This window comes from Panthera uncia, chromosome X, assembly GCF_023721935.1.
Source record: "Panthera uncia isolate 11264 chromosome X, Puncia_PCG_1.0, whole genome shotgun sequence".
In the NCBI taxonomy this organism is placed as follows: domain Eukaryota; kingdom Metazoa; phylum Chordata; class Mammalia; order Carnivora; family Felidae; genus Panthera; species Panthera uncia.
In genome coordinates, this window is record NC_064817.1 from 11,244,983 (window position 1) to 11,260,659 (window position 15,677).

Consider the following 15,677-nt stretch of genomic DNA (forward strand, 5'->3'; position numbering starts at 1 on the left):
AGGACGACAGTGGTGTTTTGTGTTAATTTCCCAGTCTCAAGATATTATTCCTCAAGATATACTTACAGTAAGGATGATGTGAGAAATATTGACAGTGGACATGATAATATGTGTATATTCACTTTCTTTTTTTAATGTTTAGTTTTGACAGAGAGAGAGAGAGTAAGTGGGGGAGAGGCAGAGAGAGAGAGGGAGACACAGAATCCGAAGCAGGCTCCAGGCTCTGAGCTGTCAGCACAGAGCCCAATACAAGGCTCGAACCCATAAACTGTGAGATCATGACCTGAGCCAAAGTCAGATGCTTAACTGACTGAGCCACCCAGGGGCCCCTACATTCATTTTCTCAGCTAAGGGACTTGGAAGAGGGTGAAGACTTGGACAGAACAGGTAAGAAGAATCCGCAAGCAACCTGTAATCCTCATTTTTTCATTAGTGTCAATTGCCTCCCTTAAATACCTCTTATCAGAGCTAAGTAGGGCTATTTCATCTACTGTCATCTAAGCTCCATGAAGGCAGTGACTGTTAATGTCTCATTCAAGACTGTATCCCTAGCCTAGTGTCTCCTACATGATACCCTCTCTGAGTCTTTGTTAAATAAACAAATATTAAACAGATGTGGCCGAAAGCCAGTAAACCAGGGGAGAAAAAAGCAAACAAAAAAGAACCTCCCTAGAAGAAACTATCCACTCGATAATCAGAAGTACAGTACACATTAAATGCACTGACATCTTCTTTACCTCAGTTCAAAATGCTTTCACAAATTATGTGATCTCATTTATCCTTTATTCAGTGATGTAAAAAAAGCAGTAGAGCTCGTCCCTAGTGTACAAATGAAGCTCAGTGAAATGCAAGCAGGGGGATAGTATCTACTTGGCACACCGCTGTATCTCTAGTGTTGAGAAAAATGCCTTGCACATGGTATACTCAGTAAATATTTTTGGAAGAAGAAAGGAGGTGAGAAAAAGAGAAGGACGGAGGGAGAAAAGTAATGAAGGAATTTATTTCACATCATTCACAGATCAGGGGCAGAGCCAAAGGAAGGAAGAGTTTTTCAAGCCAGTGGCTTAACTGTATCTAGTACAAATCTTAGTGATTCAGTCGTCTTCGCCTGCTGTCAGAGAATATTTTAAAAATGATAAAAACAAATAATTGCCTGTTAATTGACTTACTAATTCTATTTTAAAATTAGGCAACAGGTGTGGTTGCCGTGAACTTCCTCCCCTCATGGGAGGATGCTGCTACTTGTCTATTACCTACTGGGTCGGTGCTTAACAGTAATTTTTTCAGACACGATGATGGCTTTACACTGACCGCCCAAGCCCTCATGAGATCACCAAAGTCTGGAGCCAGAAACCAAGGCACAGTGAATTGCCCCCACAAGGATGGAGCTCAGGACCTTGACCTCACTGACCAAACGTTCCAGCCAGTGGAGCTGATGTTGTGAACCAAATAGCTAACATGAGGGCAGAGAAATCTACAGAAGAGAATGTATTTGGCTCTAAGTATCCTTTTACGAGGAAGGATCGAAAGCCCTGGCATCTTTACTGGAGAATCTGGATCTCACGAACATTCGTCATGTGCCATCAAGTCCCACCCATCCATAGAGAAACAGGCTGCCTCGGGCAAAGATGTCAAAGGATAGCGTGGATCTGAGAGGATGTTACAGGGACAGATTCATGCTCAGCTAGAGAAACAAAACTTTTCAGTCCCCCCAATCTCGATATGCCACCACCTGTTCTCTAAGAGCTCTCAAATTTCAGGTCACACTCTGTTTTGTAGAGTATTATGGGAAAAGCTTTAGATTAGGGCTCTGGTTCTGGTTCCACTATATTGCTTTTTGACCTTGGGCTAGTTACTTTCCCTCTCTTGTCTTCAGTTTGCTGCCTCTGCAAAATGGTTTTCAGAATGTTCCAGCTCTCACATTTTGAGAAGTATTTACCTAGAAGCAGAGGGATCTAGTCAGAACTCTGACACTAATAAGTTGTGTGACCTTGGCTAAGCCATTTCAGTTCTGTGGGCCTGTTTTAGCATCTTTTTTCCCCCTGTTAGATGCTTCTTAGAGTCCCAAGACCATTTATTCAGTTACCTCCCTTATGCCGTTCTCAAAGATCTAAAACCACAAGCTGGCTTATTGTGACATACACTTTAAAAAATGTTTTTACCAGTAGCAATTCCCAGTTACCCATATATATCATATACTTCATGTGGCAAAAACTAAATATATGTCACATACGATAATAAATACCTTTGCCTACATCAGACAAAGGAATCCCCGAAACAAGCCATGAAAAGACTGTCCATACCACTGTCTTCAGAAAAACCAGGTGACAGAAGACCAATGGTTTTCAGATGGTTGGGTGTAGCCGCAGAAAGTGACATGATCTCCCCGACAGCTTCGTGGAACCCCTCATTAGCTCCATTTCTTAGCAGGAAGGGTTGCACGGCATACGCCATGTCATACTGGATGTGTCCCATCTCGTGATGGGCTGTCAGGAAGTCATCCATCGTCACCTTTGTGCACATCTTGATCCTGCACAAAAATGGGCAAGATTAAAATGAATCTCAATGAATTTAATTTAATCAGCACAGTAGAGCAGTAGAGGATTTGGGCAGCATGGTTCATCCTTCCAAGGTTTGTTCACCAATGAGTCTTGAGGACCTACCTCTGGTGTCCTAGAAACTGAACAAGGTGTTTAATATAAAGTCATGAGCAGGGCTGAATCCTGTTGCTCACAGACTAATAGAAAGATAAGCGGAGACTTCTGGTACAAAAACTCTCAGGCAAATACTCTAAGCAAGGCATAGCCTTGGGCATAGCAATAAGTGAATGCAGGCATGGTCTCCTAGAAGCACCAAGAAGGTCATAACTGAGGATGCAGTGAGCAACCTGGACCTTGATTAACATGCAGAAGTTTGCCAGGTAGACAAACGGCAGGGAGGGACAAGAGGTTGATACTCCTGGAAGTGCTCAGTGAGAAAGCCTTGAGAAAAGAGCGTAGCATTCAGGGCACTGCAAGCAGTTTGGTAGAGCCAAGATAGAGAAAGAGTAGGAGAAGGGGCTGGAAACTGATAACTGGGAGTTATTAGCACATAAGACAGGGCATAATGGAATGGCCCATGAAGCAGGTATAGAACGGCAAGGAAAGAGGGCCAAAAACCAAGCCCTAGGAGGTCCCTGTGCATACAGAGCAGAGAGAGGAAGCTGATTCAGAGAAGACAGAGCGGGGAGTCCCCTTCTGGATGACAGTGCAGAAGCCAACGTAGAACAGCATTTCAAACACAACCTGTAGACATTGCCTATGGCTGCCGCGGCCCAGTGAAATCAGGACTGCATCTGGCAATTAGGTAGTGGTGCTGCCCAACTCGGCAAGAGCAGTCTCATTCGGGGGGATGCAGGGGGCATGCTTCCGTAGGTTCCCAAATTAATTTTCTTACCACTCTGACCATGTCAGCCTCCTGATAAATACCCTTTAAGTCCCCCCCACTGGTCAAGAATAAACCCAAACTCCTTAATACAGCCCACTGTGACCTGCTTTTCTAACCCGGTTTTTCCTCTATTCTCTTGTGAAACAACCGTGAGAATAGCTGCTATATACCTAACGTCTTCAGTACCTAAGAGCGTGTGCTGGGAAACGCGCATATACTCAGGCATTTTTAAGCCTCACTCTAGTCCTGGAGTCAGTAAACCGGTTTGATAAATAAGGCTTTACTGGAACACAGCCACGGCCGTTTGTTTATGTGTTATCTATGGCTGCTTTGATGCCACAAGGGCAGAACCAAGTAGTCGCAACAGAGACCTGCAGAGCCTACACTATTTACCGCGTGACCCTTTATAGAAAAGCCTTGCCAAACCTGACTCTGGGGGATGCCGCTGGGGCCCTCCCGGACCAGCTCGACCAGGCAGACCCACCCATCTCCCGTTTTGCCTGAGTCATATCTGCGAAAAGCCAGCAGCTGCTTCCTCCTGCGCTGCCTTTGGCTGAATGAGAGGTGCCTCAGCCAGGAGACGAGGTCTTCCCACGCTCCGGGGGAGTCCTCAGCCAGTGACTGACTAATGTGGGGGTACAAAAGGCCAGTCCTCTTTTCTCAACGAGTGACCAACCGCGGTACAAATCAGGGTGCGGAGAGCCCCGTGGGATCAGGCTGAGGCCAAGTGTCCAGCAGAGACCACATCCTTACTTAACTCTTTCCCCCTCCCCCCTGCTTCCCTCACTCCCCTTTGCCTCATGGCTGTCCTTCGGTGAAGCACCCGGACAAGAACCTTCATCTCAAGCTGGGGAACCCAGCCTAAGACACTCGCCAACCTGCTACCTGGGCGTTACCATTCCACTTTATAGATAAGGAGACTGAAACCCAAGAAGGTTGAATGCCTTGCCCAAGGCCGCCTCGTCACTAAGTGACACAGCTCGGATTCGAGTGCCCGTGCTCCAATGGCACATTCTGCCACATCACCCAGAGCCTTTCTCTCTTTTATCCCGGCGTATTGATTCACCTGTCCTGTCTCGCTCACAAGAGGGAAACGTGGAGGGGAGGAATAATGCCTGATTCACACGTCCATCTTCCGTAAATCTTGGCACCGAATCTTTCTAACGGGGACACCACCATACTCACGGCCATGCAACTCTAACGGGTACATATTATTTCAAGTGAGGCAAACTGTCTAAAGCTCAAGTTAGGGCCTGCTGACAATCCCCTTTTCCTTGGAAAAGTCCAGATGTGTTCTCATGGACTTCTGAGCCCTCGTTTAAGGAGAGTTCACACATCTCTTCTGTGCTCAGACAAGCAGAGAAGAAATCCAGAATCGTCGTCATCCCTGCCTCCACCATCTCCCAGTTTAGTATCAGCTGTGTACAGATCGTCCTCACTACCTGAAGTCACCCTTCCCTAGGTCCCAAGCTGTGGGGTGGCAGACCACTTTCTGGCTGTTGCCTGGCTCGGTTAGCATGGAGTTTTCCCAGAATCCTTGAGTCATGTTGGGAAGGCCAACAGACACAAAGAATTTCTCAGCTTCTTTGAATATCCTCCTTGCATCCCAGCTCTGGAAAGGAAAAAAAAAAAAAAAAAAGAACAGCATTTAATTCTAGCATTAAAATAACAGCATTCTTTCTTTTGGCTATGTACAGAGGCATAACCTTTCTGGAAGGCAATTTGGCAACATGTATGGACACGTCAAGCTTTCAAAGTGTTTGTACCCTGTCTCAGTAATCCTGTCTCTAGGAAACTAACCTAGGAAATTATCAGAAATTAGGTCAAAGAATGACATTTAAAATGGGTTTTTTGTTTATTGTTTTTTAAAGTTGAAATATGTATGACACATAACATTGTGTAAATTTAAGGTATACAACATGGAAAATGATTTTTAATAAAGAAAAAGGTGGAAACCACCACCAGAATGGTTGAATAAATAATGATGTCTTCGTGGGATGGAAAACCTAAATAAATTCAATTTATAAAGAATTTTTACTGATTTTTTTATAAGTTAATCTTAGGTGAAAAAGTAGAATATATAAACCACTGATCTAAAGTGATATTAATGTGAAAATACAAATATTAAATTTAAATACAAATATTATATATTATGCGTGATATTTTTTGTCTTTATTCTTTATATTCCAAGCATAAACAAACAACAATGACCTTCTCTTTGCTAAGAAATCTATTCAACTAAAGCCAACAATCATTGACTGAGCTCCTTCAAGGAGTGAGGGCCTGGTGTTGGGCTCAGTGGAGGACACAAACAGATGCACACGGAGTCATGGACTTTTGGAACCAAAAAGGCCTGCATGCGACCAAGTAGCCAATAAGTAGCCGGGCCTTGCTGCACAGCTTGTATGGGAATCTGAACTTTCAGAATGTTCTGGAAATAGAGAGGGGCAACAGTAAGCGTCTGCCATCCAGTAAACTCTTCTGGGAACTGACCAGGACTTCTTTGGAGATAAGGCCCATATCAGGCAAACAAAGTTTGTGTAACTGGCGGATAATTCCTGAATCGCTTTTGGTGACACAGAAAACTTCCTCTGATCTCAAAGACCAGTCAAGTCTGGTTTTTCTCTTCTATCAGCCTTGGGGATTTAAACAGGATGTGACACTACGGATGTTTTTCACTATTGACCTTTAAAGGCAATATTGGTATTAACAGGTATGGCATTCTTAAGCAGAATGGATGTACGTATACCAAAACAGTATAGACTAGTAAGCACAGTTAGCGTCTGTTAAATGAACAATGAGAGAATGGAAAATGGAACTGGAAGTATTAGGAGTTCTGAGTTCAAGCCTTAGTTGCCACTGATTGTCTTTGTGACTTTGAGCCAGTCATTTCCCCAGGCCTCAGTTTCCTCACCTGCAACATGGATCTATCAAAATACCTGTCCTGATAGTCTCATAGGTTTGTTGTAAAGATGACCTTAGGAGAGATGGTGGGTGTACAAACCCCGTAGATGGGCTAAAGAGCTACATAAAGATGAGCCTGTGCTGTTGTTCAACTGCAAAACGGACCTAGCACAGCTGCAGGAGATTGGAGGCCTTGCCGCTTCGCATTCTTACTTTGTCATGGCTTTTTCCCAGGATCATGTTGTGTATGTGAAAATGTTTGCTGCACGGTTGCTTACAGATTTGAAACTGTTTACAAAGGAAAATCCGGCAATGTGTAAATAGTAAAGGAAATTATGGTGCAACTCTCTGAAGAAATTTTAGACAGCCAATGGGAGTATCATCATAAATTCTTTCCCCAAAAGGTAGACTATTGGCTGAATAAAGAAAAATATCATTATAATATGACTTCACCAATGGCAGGAAACACAGAGAACTTAAACAATTCTGCCAAGATGGTAACAAAAAAGTAATTTAAAAATTATTTTAAAGACTCTTGTAATATTTCTAACAATAATGATTTTTTAAATACGCAAAAATCTTCTCATGATACCATTTTTTCTATTCGTGGAGATTACGGACTGATTACTTAGCAGTGACTAACTCTAGAAAGAGTAATGCTAACCAGTTGATAATTCCACATCTTACTGCTTAATGGAAAACCCAGGTCGTCTCCATTTTTAATACCTCTCAGCAAGATCAATACCGTATTTATCATTCAAGGTATTTGACGTCATTGGCACTGTAAATTACTTTTCCATGAAGCTACATAAGGAATATATTTAAGTTAGCTTAAAATTTTTTTATTTACATGATTTCACATGCAAAAGACAAGAAGAGAAAAATGGCAGAAAAAGAAATGAAGTTGAGGATTTAGATTTGGTTTTTAAGGCCTCTTCTTCCTACCTGATTCACCATTGCATCAGTAACATCTATGTTTGGTTTCTGTCCAAAGGGGACTGTCAAAGGGTACAGATTTGTCCAAAATCGACCCCACATATCGCCTATTTTTTTTAAAAAAAAGTTTTATTAATACATAGCAAAGACAGCAGAAGTATAGACCTGATTTTACACAGTGCATAACTTAGGATTGGCAAACAGGCCATATAGTATTCTAGAGTTCATCTAGTTTCTCTTCATTTACCTCTTTTTCCGTACTCCTATTTAAAATTTTCAACACTCCCTTCTTTTTTCTATCTCCTCTAAAAGGATAAAATGACAGGAAATTATCCCTATTTCTCCCATTTCGAATTACAATTCAAGGGCACAATGTATTAAATGTATGGAACATCAAAGCTACTATAGATTAGAAAAAGATAATATCCACCATCTATGGGACAAAATATTGCAAATTAAACCACTAGTAGTTCCTAATATCGGACTCGAGAGATCATGTAGGATCATCATTCAGGAAACTCTACTAACTAGTAACAAAGTTCTACCTTTATCACTATACTACAGTAATACATTTAATTGGGTAATTTTTCAAACACCACAAACAAATGTTAAATTGGATCCCAAGGCCAGAGACCCTAAAAGGCAAGATGGATCTAGAAAAAAATCAATCTAAGGGCACCTGGGTGGCTCAGTCAGTTGAGCATCTGACTTTGGCTCAGGTCGTAATCTTGCAGTTCGTGGATAGTAGTGCAAAGCCTGCTTCAGATCCTCTGTCCCTCTCTCTCTTTGCCTCTCTCTCTCTCTCTCTCTCTCTCTATCCCTCAAAAGTAAATAAACATTAAAAAAAAAAAGAAAAAGTCAATCTAACAGCAAGACCAGAATGCTGGCAAGAAAGTAATGGGGCAATATAACAACATGAAGAATATTTCAATGAACTCATGTTTTAAGCAATAAAATTCAGTAGAAATAAATGTAAGGTTCAATGCTTAAATCTTAAAGGAAAATGTATCCACTATAAAAATATGTAATATGTGACTTCAGGCTGAGACATAATCAACATGTAAAAGACCAAAAGAGACCCAACAAACAGTATAACATGGCTTCCAAAACACAAATGTGATCTCAAGATAAATAAACAGAATTATAGTGTCTAGAACAAAGGAAGTCATGATACCATATTTACTCAATACTGGCCAAACCTCATCTGGAGTAATTGTTCAGTTCTGAGCATGATATTTAAAGAGATATATCAACAAAGGACAGCTTGTCCCAGGGAGAACAATTAGAAAATTGAGTTTTAAAGAATGGCTAAAAATCTCTATGGGATATTTAACTGGAAAGAAGCAGATGATGGTAACAATAATATCACTAAAATATATTGATTACATACTCTTGTGCCAGGTACTATGCTGTGCCTTTTATGATGGTTGTTTAAAATATCCAGAAGGCCATCTTGTAGAAGAAGAATCAACACATTCTGGATAACCTCATATCATGGAATTAGATGTAATGAATGGAAGACATCAGAGGGGTGTTGATTCAGTCCCACATAAGGCAGAACTTGCTTATAATTGGTGCCACATAGCACTAGATTAGTCTACCTTGGAAAGAAGAGTCACATCACACTAGATAGGTTTAGGCAGAAACTGAATTACTGAAGGATGCCTGCCAAAGACATTGTAGAGAACATTTATATATTGCCTTAGAATAAAAAGTCTCCACAGGTCCTTTGTCCATATTCTCTCCTGCTAAGAGAGAGCTTTAAAGGCTGTTGAGAAGAATTAGCTAGCAGAAACTTAGCTTGGTAGGAATGCTATGTATCCATGACATGAACTTTTCAAGCACAAATATTTTATTTGGCCTTGGCTTCTAGGGAGTGGTAGAGGGGAAGGAAGGATGGCTACTCTATGGAAGGGAATTAGGAGGTTCAATAAAAGGCCCCAGGTCTTTCATGGTCTATGAAACCTCTGTGGCAGGATAGAAAGTTCTTGGAAGATTGAGTCTCTTCCTAAGTTAGGCATCTTTCTTCATGGCAAAGACTTCATTCATAACCCATATGATTCCAAACCACGTACTTTGCAGCAAAAGTAATTGGTGCAGTTTAGAATAAACTTACAAAGCTTTCACTCAAGCTATACCTTAATTTTCAAAAGCCTTTCTTTCACCCCTGGCCAACCACAGCCTACCAAGCTTCTTTCCTCTAACAACATAATACTAAAATCTCAAATTCTACCTCAAGAGCTTAGCCAATCAACTTAAATTGAAAAACTTATTTTCCCCATTTCCACTCTCATTTGAACTTGGAATTCTCTCTCTAGTTATGTTAAATAATCCCTTTATCCTTTGAGTCGTGGCCAACATAATATTCGTTCATGTGTAAAATAAAGTGATGCAATAAAGAACAATTTATGTTATATAATTTTGTTGAATAAAGTGCTGTCAAAATGTGATTTCTACAATGCTACTAACTTCATTCGCAACATTTCCCAAAAGTTTTATGTTGGGCCTCATTCCAAAAAACAACTTTAGTGGTGGAAATAACAAAGAACAAAGTACACAAAGAGTTCCTGGAGTTTCTTACCAAGCAAATGGGCAGGGAGGCATCCAGTTGGGCTGATACGGGAAGGGTAGGAATCCATCAACTTTGCCCTCACGTAAGCATGAAGATGTTGGTACAGTGGCTTAATCTGAAAAGCCCAGGAAGAAAGTTTAAGACCAAGAGTAGCCTTTTCCAATTTCCAATCCCTACCACCAAAAATAGGAATCTCTTCAGACATGTCTTCCCAGATATGGATGATGACTAACTTCACTGCATAAACCAACAAACACATCTGGAGGAATACAGGTCCCAAAATGAAAGCAGATGCAAAGAAATATTCATTTTTAATATGTTACCTACTTCCTTTGTTTTTAAGTTGAAGTATCGTTTACATCCCACAAAGTTCACCTATTTTTAAATGTGCAGTTTCATGAGTTTTAGTACACTTAGGCTGTCGGACAACATCACTGTTACCCAGTTTTAGAATATTTCCATTACCCCAAAACGTTTTCTTGTGCCTATGTGCAGTCAATTCCACTCCCGTCCCCAGCCCCAGGTAATCACTGAACTGATTTCTGTCTCTATAGTTTTGTCTGTTCTGGAAATTTCATATAGATGAAGTCATGTGATATGTAATCTTTTGCATCTGGCTTCTTTCACTCAGCATGATTTTTAGGTTCATCCATGTTACAGCGTGTATCAGTAGTTCATTCTTTTTATTACTGAGTAGCATGTCACTGTATGATTACATCAGAGTTTGCTTCATTTAGTATCTCTTGGATACAATTTGGCAGCTGAAGGACAACTAGGTTGTCTCCAGTTTGGGGCTACTGTGAATGATGCTTCTATGAACGTTCATGTATGAGTCTTCGTATGGATCTATATTTTCATTTCTCTCATATAGATACCTAAGAGTGGAACACCTTAGTCGGATGGTAAGTGTGTGTTCAACTTCTTAAGAACTGCCAAACCACTTTCTGCAGCCGCTGCACCATTCTGCATTTCTATCAGCAGCGTCTCCACACCCACACCAGCACCTGTTAAGCCTGTCTTTTTTAACCGTAGCCATTCCGGTGGGTGTGTGGTGGTTTTTAAACATGGTTTTAATTTGCATTTCCCTAATAACTTTTTACTTGCTTATCTGTCATTTATATAATCTCCTTGAGGATGTACTTGCTCAAATCTTTTGCCCATTTCTTTTCTGAGGAGTTGTTGCCCCAACTTCCATTTTTGATTGCTTTGCCTAACGATGGCTATGACACAGTAGGTTTGCATAAGAAGTTTGAAGGCACAGGGGTAAGGGGGAGGGGTGGGGGGCAAAAGGAAGGAAGAGGGAGACATTGAGAAGTGTCCATGAGATACTCTGCCTTCCATATAAAGGCTCCCTCAGTCAAAGGTAAGGAAACAATACTATCAATTGTCCTGAGGAAGGAAGCAAAGCCTACAGCTGCTAACAAAGTAAGACAGGGTGGGTCCCAGGTAGTTCACGAAGACCATTCCATCCGATATCTCCTTCTTATAACCTTGCTATTGGTAATTGCTGGGCAACTCAGTGGCTGAAAAGGAGAGGAAAGCAGAGTAACTCTGCTCATCTATGGGGCCTGTCCTATTACTCTTTCAAATCTTTTCAAGCTCTAATATTCCATAATTCTGAGGCCTGGGAATGGCTAACTAGTGCATTAGGAACAAGCCAGAATGCCTTTGGCCATCGTCCCTTCTTCCCGCGCACTGCCCTACATCTGTCTCTGTGTATGCTTCCTTGGTTACCTGTGTGAAGGTATGTTCCACATCTTTAATCAACTGGCTGCGGCTATAGTTATAGCCATCTGTCCACTCCTCTTCATAATCTCCTCTCCAATAATCTCCATAGTCCTCATAATCTGTTTTTTAAAAGGAGAAGGAAGAGAACATAAGGGAAAGAAGGAGATAAAGCACGGTATACATAGATCAGCCTTGGTGGGAGGTTAAAAAATCCAAAGATCTGTCACATTTTTATTGTCCTCCTAAATGTCAACTCAAAGGGATGAAATGAATACTAACACTAGCTGGTGTCTGTCAAGCGCTTGCTCTCTGCTCTCTCTTTGCTCTCTCTTCAATGCATCATCTCCTCTAAGAAGCACAGAAACTCTACAAGATTGACATTATTAAAATCCCCACCATGCAGATTAGCACCCTGTTCCTGGACGGTGGAATCGTTTGTCCAGCGTCACACGACTGGGAAGAGGCAAAAGCACCCACCGAGTCTTCTAACCCTTGGTCTCTACTGTCTCCATACTTCAGTTTCTATCTTTGGCTTTAAAACATGTGACTGGACAGAGTGGCCAAAAGGAACAAATCAGGAGACTATAGATGCTGGAGAGGATGTGGAGAAACGGGAACCTCTTGCACTGTTGGTGGGAATGCAAATTGGTGCAGCCGCTCCGGAAAGCAGTGTGGAGGTTCCTCAGAAAATTAAAAATAGACCTACCCTATGACCCAGCAATAGCACTGCTAGGAATTTACCCAAGGGATACAGGAGTACTGATGCATAGGGGCACTTGTACCCCAATGTTTATAGCAGCACTCTCAACAATAGCCAAATGATGGAAAGAGCCTCAATGTCCATCAACTGATGAATGGATAAAGAAATTGTGGTTTATATACACAATGGAGTACTACATGGCAATGAGAAAGAACGAAATATGGCCCTTTGTAGCAACGTGGATGGAACTGGAGAGTGTGATGCTAAGTGAAATAAGCCATACAGAGAAAGACAGATACCATATGGTTTCACTCTTATGTGGATCCTGAGAAACTTCACAGAAACCCATGGGGGAGGGGAAGGAAAAAAAAAAAAAAGAGGTTAGAGTGGGAGAGAGCCAAAGCATAAGAGACTGTTAAAAACTGAGAACAAACTGAGGGTTGATGGGGGGTGGGAGGGAGGGGAGGGTGGGGGATGGGTATTGAGGAGGGCACCTTTTGGGATGAGCACTGGGTGTTGCATGGAAATCAATTTGACAATAAACTTCATATATTGAAAAAAATAAAAAAATAAAATAAAATAAAACATGTGACTGGATTTGAGTTTTTAAATTCTCTTCTTGTTCAGGGCCTTCTATTTTCAAATGTAAATCAACTCATCTTAGACATTGCCACAGCGGGCCTGTGTTTGTTTGCAGATTATCTGTATACACAGAACATCTCTGCGTGCATCATGTAGTATCTCGTCATCTGGAAACACAGGCTTGCACTAGGACATTAGCCAATACAGTTTGCAAATGTATTTCAAAAATTCTTATTTTCACATGCACATTGGCAATGGATGATCAGGAAGAGGAGAGAGAGAAATATTTGGATGGAAAGATATGGTGATGAGCTGCTGTCCCAGCTTGCCTGTGGCTTAAGAATACAAGTTTAAGTGGCAGTGAAAGGCACTGAGAAACAACAGATGAAAAAAATTCTTCCTTACTCAACCCCAGGAGGCAGTGAATCACCAAAGCATAAAGTTACTCGTAATGCCATAGCTTCAGCTCATTATTCAGGCAGGAGAATAAGTTAGGAGATATGGGAATTTAAGCCCCATGTTAAGATTTTTATGACCACATGATTTGAGTTATAATTACAACTGCAGAACATAATGGGTTTCCAGCCTAAATTAATCTGATTTTTTTTTTCTTTCTGGGACACCACCCTGAGTTAAACACACAAATGACCTTTAAGAATCAACTGTAGCCAGATAGGAGTTTAGGTGAGAGACAGCGTCTCTGTCTCCCATCCTGTCAGAGCAATAGAATCCCTACTCAATCCCCAGGCTACCTCAGGAAGGCTTGGGTTCCTGATACCTTCCCAGACGACTGATTTGTTTGACGTCCTGTCGTTCAGCCTCATTGCTGAGCTCCTTAAACTGTAGAATGTCAGCGCATCTTTCCTTATCCCCTCGTAGTTTCTTCTTTGAGACACATCACCTGAATTTGTTCAGGAGATGATCACTAATTTATGGACGCCACTTCTGTCAAAGGGCAGGCTTGGTAATTCATGAGAAATAGCCCACGGCCCCCACAGAGAGCATCAGGATCTCTATAGACCAGCGAACTTACTGTTTGCTCTTGCCATCTCATTTTTCAGGGCCACATACTCTTCATATAATGGCCTCAGCTGCTTGCCGACCTCAGCCCTCCAGCCTTCCCAAGCCCAGAGCCTCTCATTGTAGTCTTTGCTGTTTTCCATTATGTCATCCAAGCCTGTCATTGCAAAGCACCCAATAGGGAAAAAAAACCATGCATTTGTAAAATTTTTATTTGTAAACAATTGTATGAACTTTAAAAAATTAAAAGTAAGGCTGGCAGGCATCGAGGCCTTAAAGTTATTAAGTGAAATCTCATGATTTCTCGATTTCTTCATCCTTGTTATAGTTCCAAAATATTTCTGCAGAAAAAATAAACCGTTGAAATCATTTAACTACTTAGTTAAATTACTTAGAATGTGACAGAGTTTACAATGAAGTTTTGTGATAAGTTAACAGTTCACCTATGTACTGAAACACCTATTTGGAATCTTATCATCTTTGGATTATCCACTTGAAAGGCACAGTTTCATCATCCAGTGTCGATCTCAGTTTTAAAACTTAGAGTAAAAACTTAAATTTCATAATGACTGCTCAAAATTAATAGCCTACCTGGTTCAAGTAATAAGCACTCCTGTGGATTATTTGGGTTACAAGCTTTTCCAGTACTGTAGATCGTGCTCATTGCATTTAAGATTGTGTTCAACTGCAAATTAAGCATAATAAACAATGTTCAATGTGGGAGATGTGCTATATAGAACGCTAAGGTAAGGATGTCCTTTTAACCATGTGATTTTTTTGTGCCTCAAAATACAGCAATTCCCATCTTTGCCAAGCACCCTCCTTTATGTAGGGTAGGAATATCTCTGTTAAATTTCCCCCACTATCAACTGGAACAGAGCCTTAGAAATACATAATAAATATATGTGGAATGACTGAAATAAATGGATCCACCAAAATCCCAAGGATGTTTCCCAGGTACACAGAGAAGTGCATTTGCTGTTCATTCAGCATTCACCGAGAACACATTCACTGAACATCTACTTTGTCCGACACTCTGATAACTCTGACATGAACAAGCCGTGGATCCTCAAGGAACCCCACGGCCATGGGACAAGGAGGCAGCCATGAAATCAATAATTACATAATCGAGGGACAAGTGGTAGAACTGTCATGAAAAAGTGATGTGGCAGTCTGGCAGGAGGTGGATAAATGAAGATCTTGGAGATTCAGGAATGGCTTCAAAGAGGAAGGGACATCAGTGCCGTGACTTGGAAGAGAAGTAGGAATTGGTCAAGTAGAAAAAGGGAATAGAAGGCAGAGCCTAAAAGATGGATGGAGGTTGGGGAAGAGCAGCAATTATCCAGAAGTGATGACACGTTGAAGGAAACTGGAGTAGTGACACTGGAGAGGTAAGCAGGGGCTTTGTCACGAGGGGTCGGCCATCTATGCCACACCAAAGAGTTTTAACTTTATCTTGTAGGTAAAGGAGAGTAAAGGTAATAGAGTTAAGCAGTGCTACTCAAAGTATGGTCCATGGACCAGTACAAAACAGCAAATTCTTTGTTTTTATTCTGTGACAAGTACAGGAATCAAGAGAATATTTTTTTTTTAAAAAAGAGAATGAATGTTTATAAACTTTAAAAAACCATTTGACATTTCCATGACATCTCAGCATGTCAATGGATTTAGCCAAGTACTGATCTGTAATAGATTGGTAATAAAAAAAGAAAGGGAAGAAGAGAGGGAGAAAAGGAGGGAGAGAGGGAGGAAGAAAAGCAGGAAGGAAAGGAAAGGAAAGGAAAGGAAAGGAAAGGAAAGGAAAGGAAA

At 41.2% G+C, this 15,677-nt stretch overlaps 1 protein-coding gene across 3 annotated transcripts in view; it reads right to left on the minus strand.

The window, feature by feature from the left end:
- Positions 1-15,677, minus strand: part of ACE2 (angiotensin converting enzyme 2) — a 40,835-nt gene that overhangs the window by 15,228 nt on the left and 9,930 nt on the right. For all 3 annotated transcript variants that reach the window (XM_049643488.1, XM_049643489.1, XM_049643487.1), the window contains exons 4-10: positions 14,460-14,553; positions 13,882-14,025; positions 11,573-11,685; positions 9,848-9,953; positions 7,276-7,373; positions 4,869-5,038; positions 2,304-2,530 (exon numbers count right to left, since the gene is read on the minus strand). In XM_049643488.1, coding sequence (XP_049499445.1) covers positions 2,304-2,530; positions 4,869-5,038; positions 7,276-7,373; positions 9,848-9,953; positions 11,573-11,685; positions 13,882-14,025; positions 14,460-14,553 — 952 coding nt within the window. The remainder of the gene's footprint in view (positions 1-2,303; positions 2,531-4,868; positions 5,039-7,275; positions 7,374-9,847; positions 9,954-11,572; positions 11,686-13,881; positions 14,026-14,459; positions 14,554-15,677) is intronic.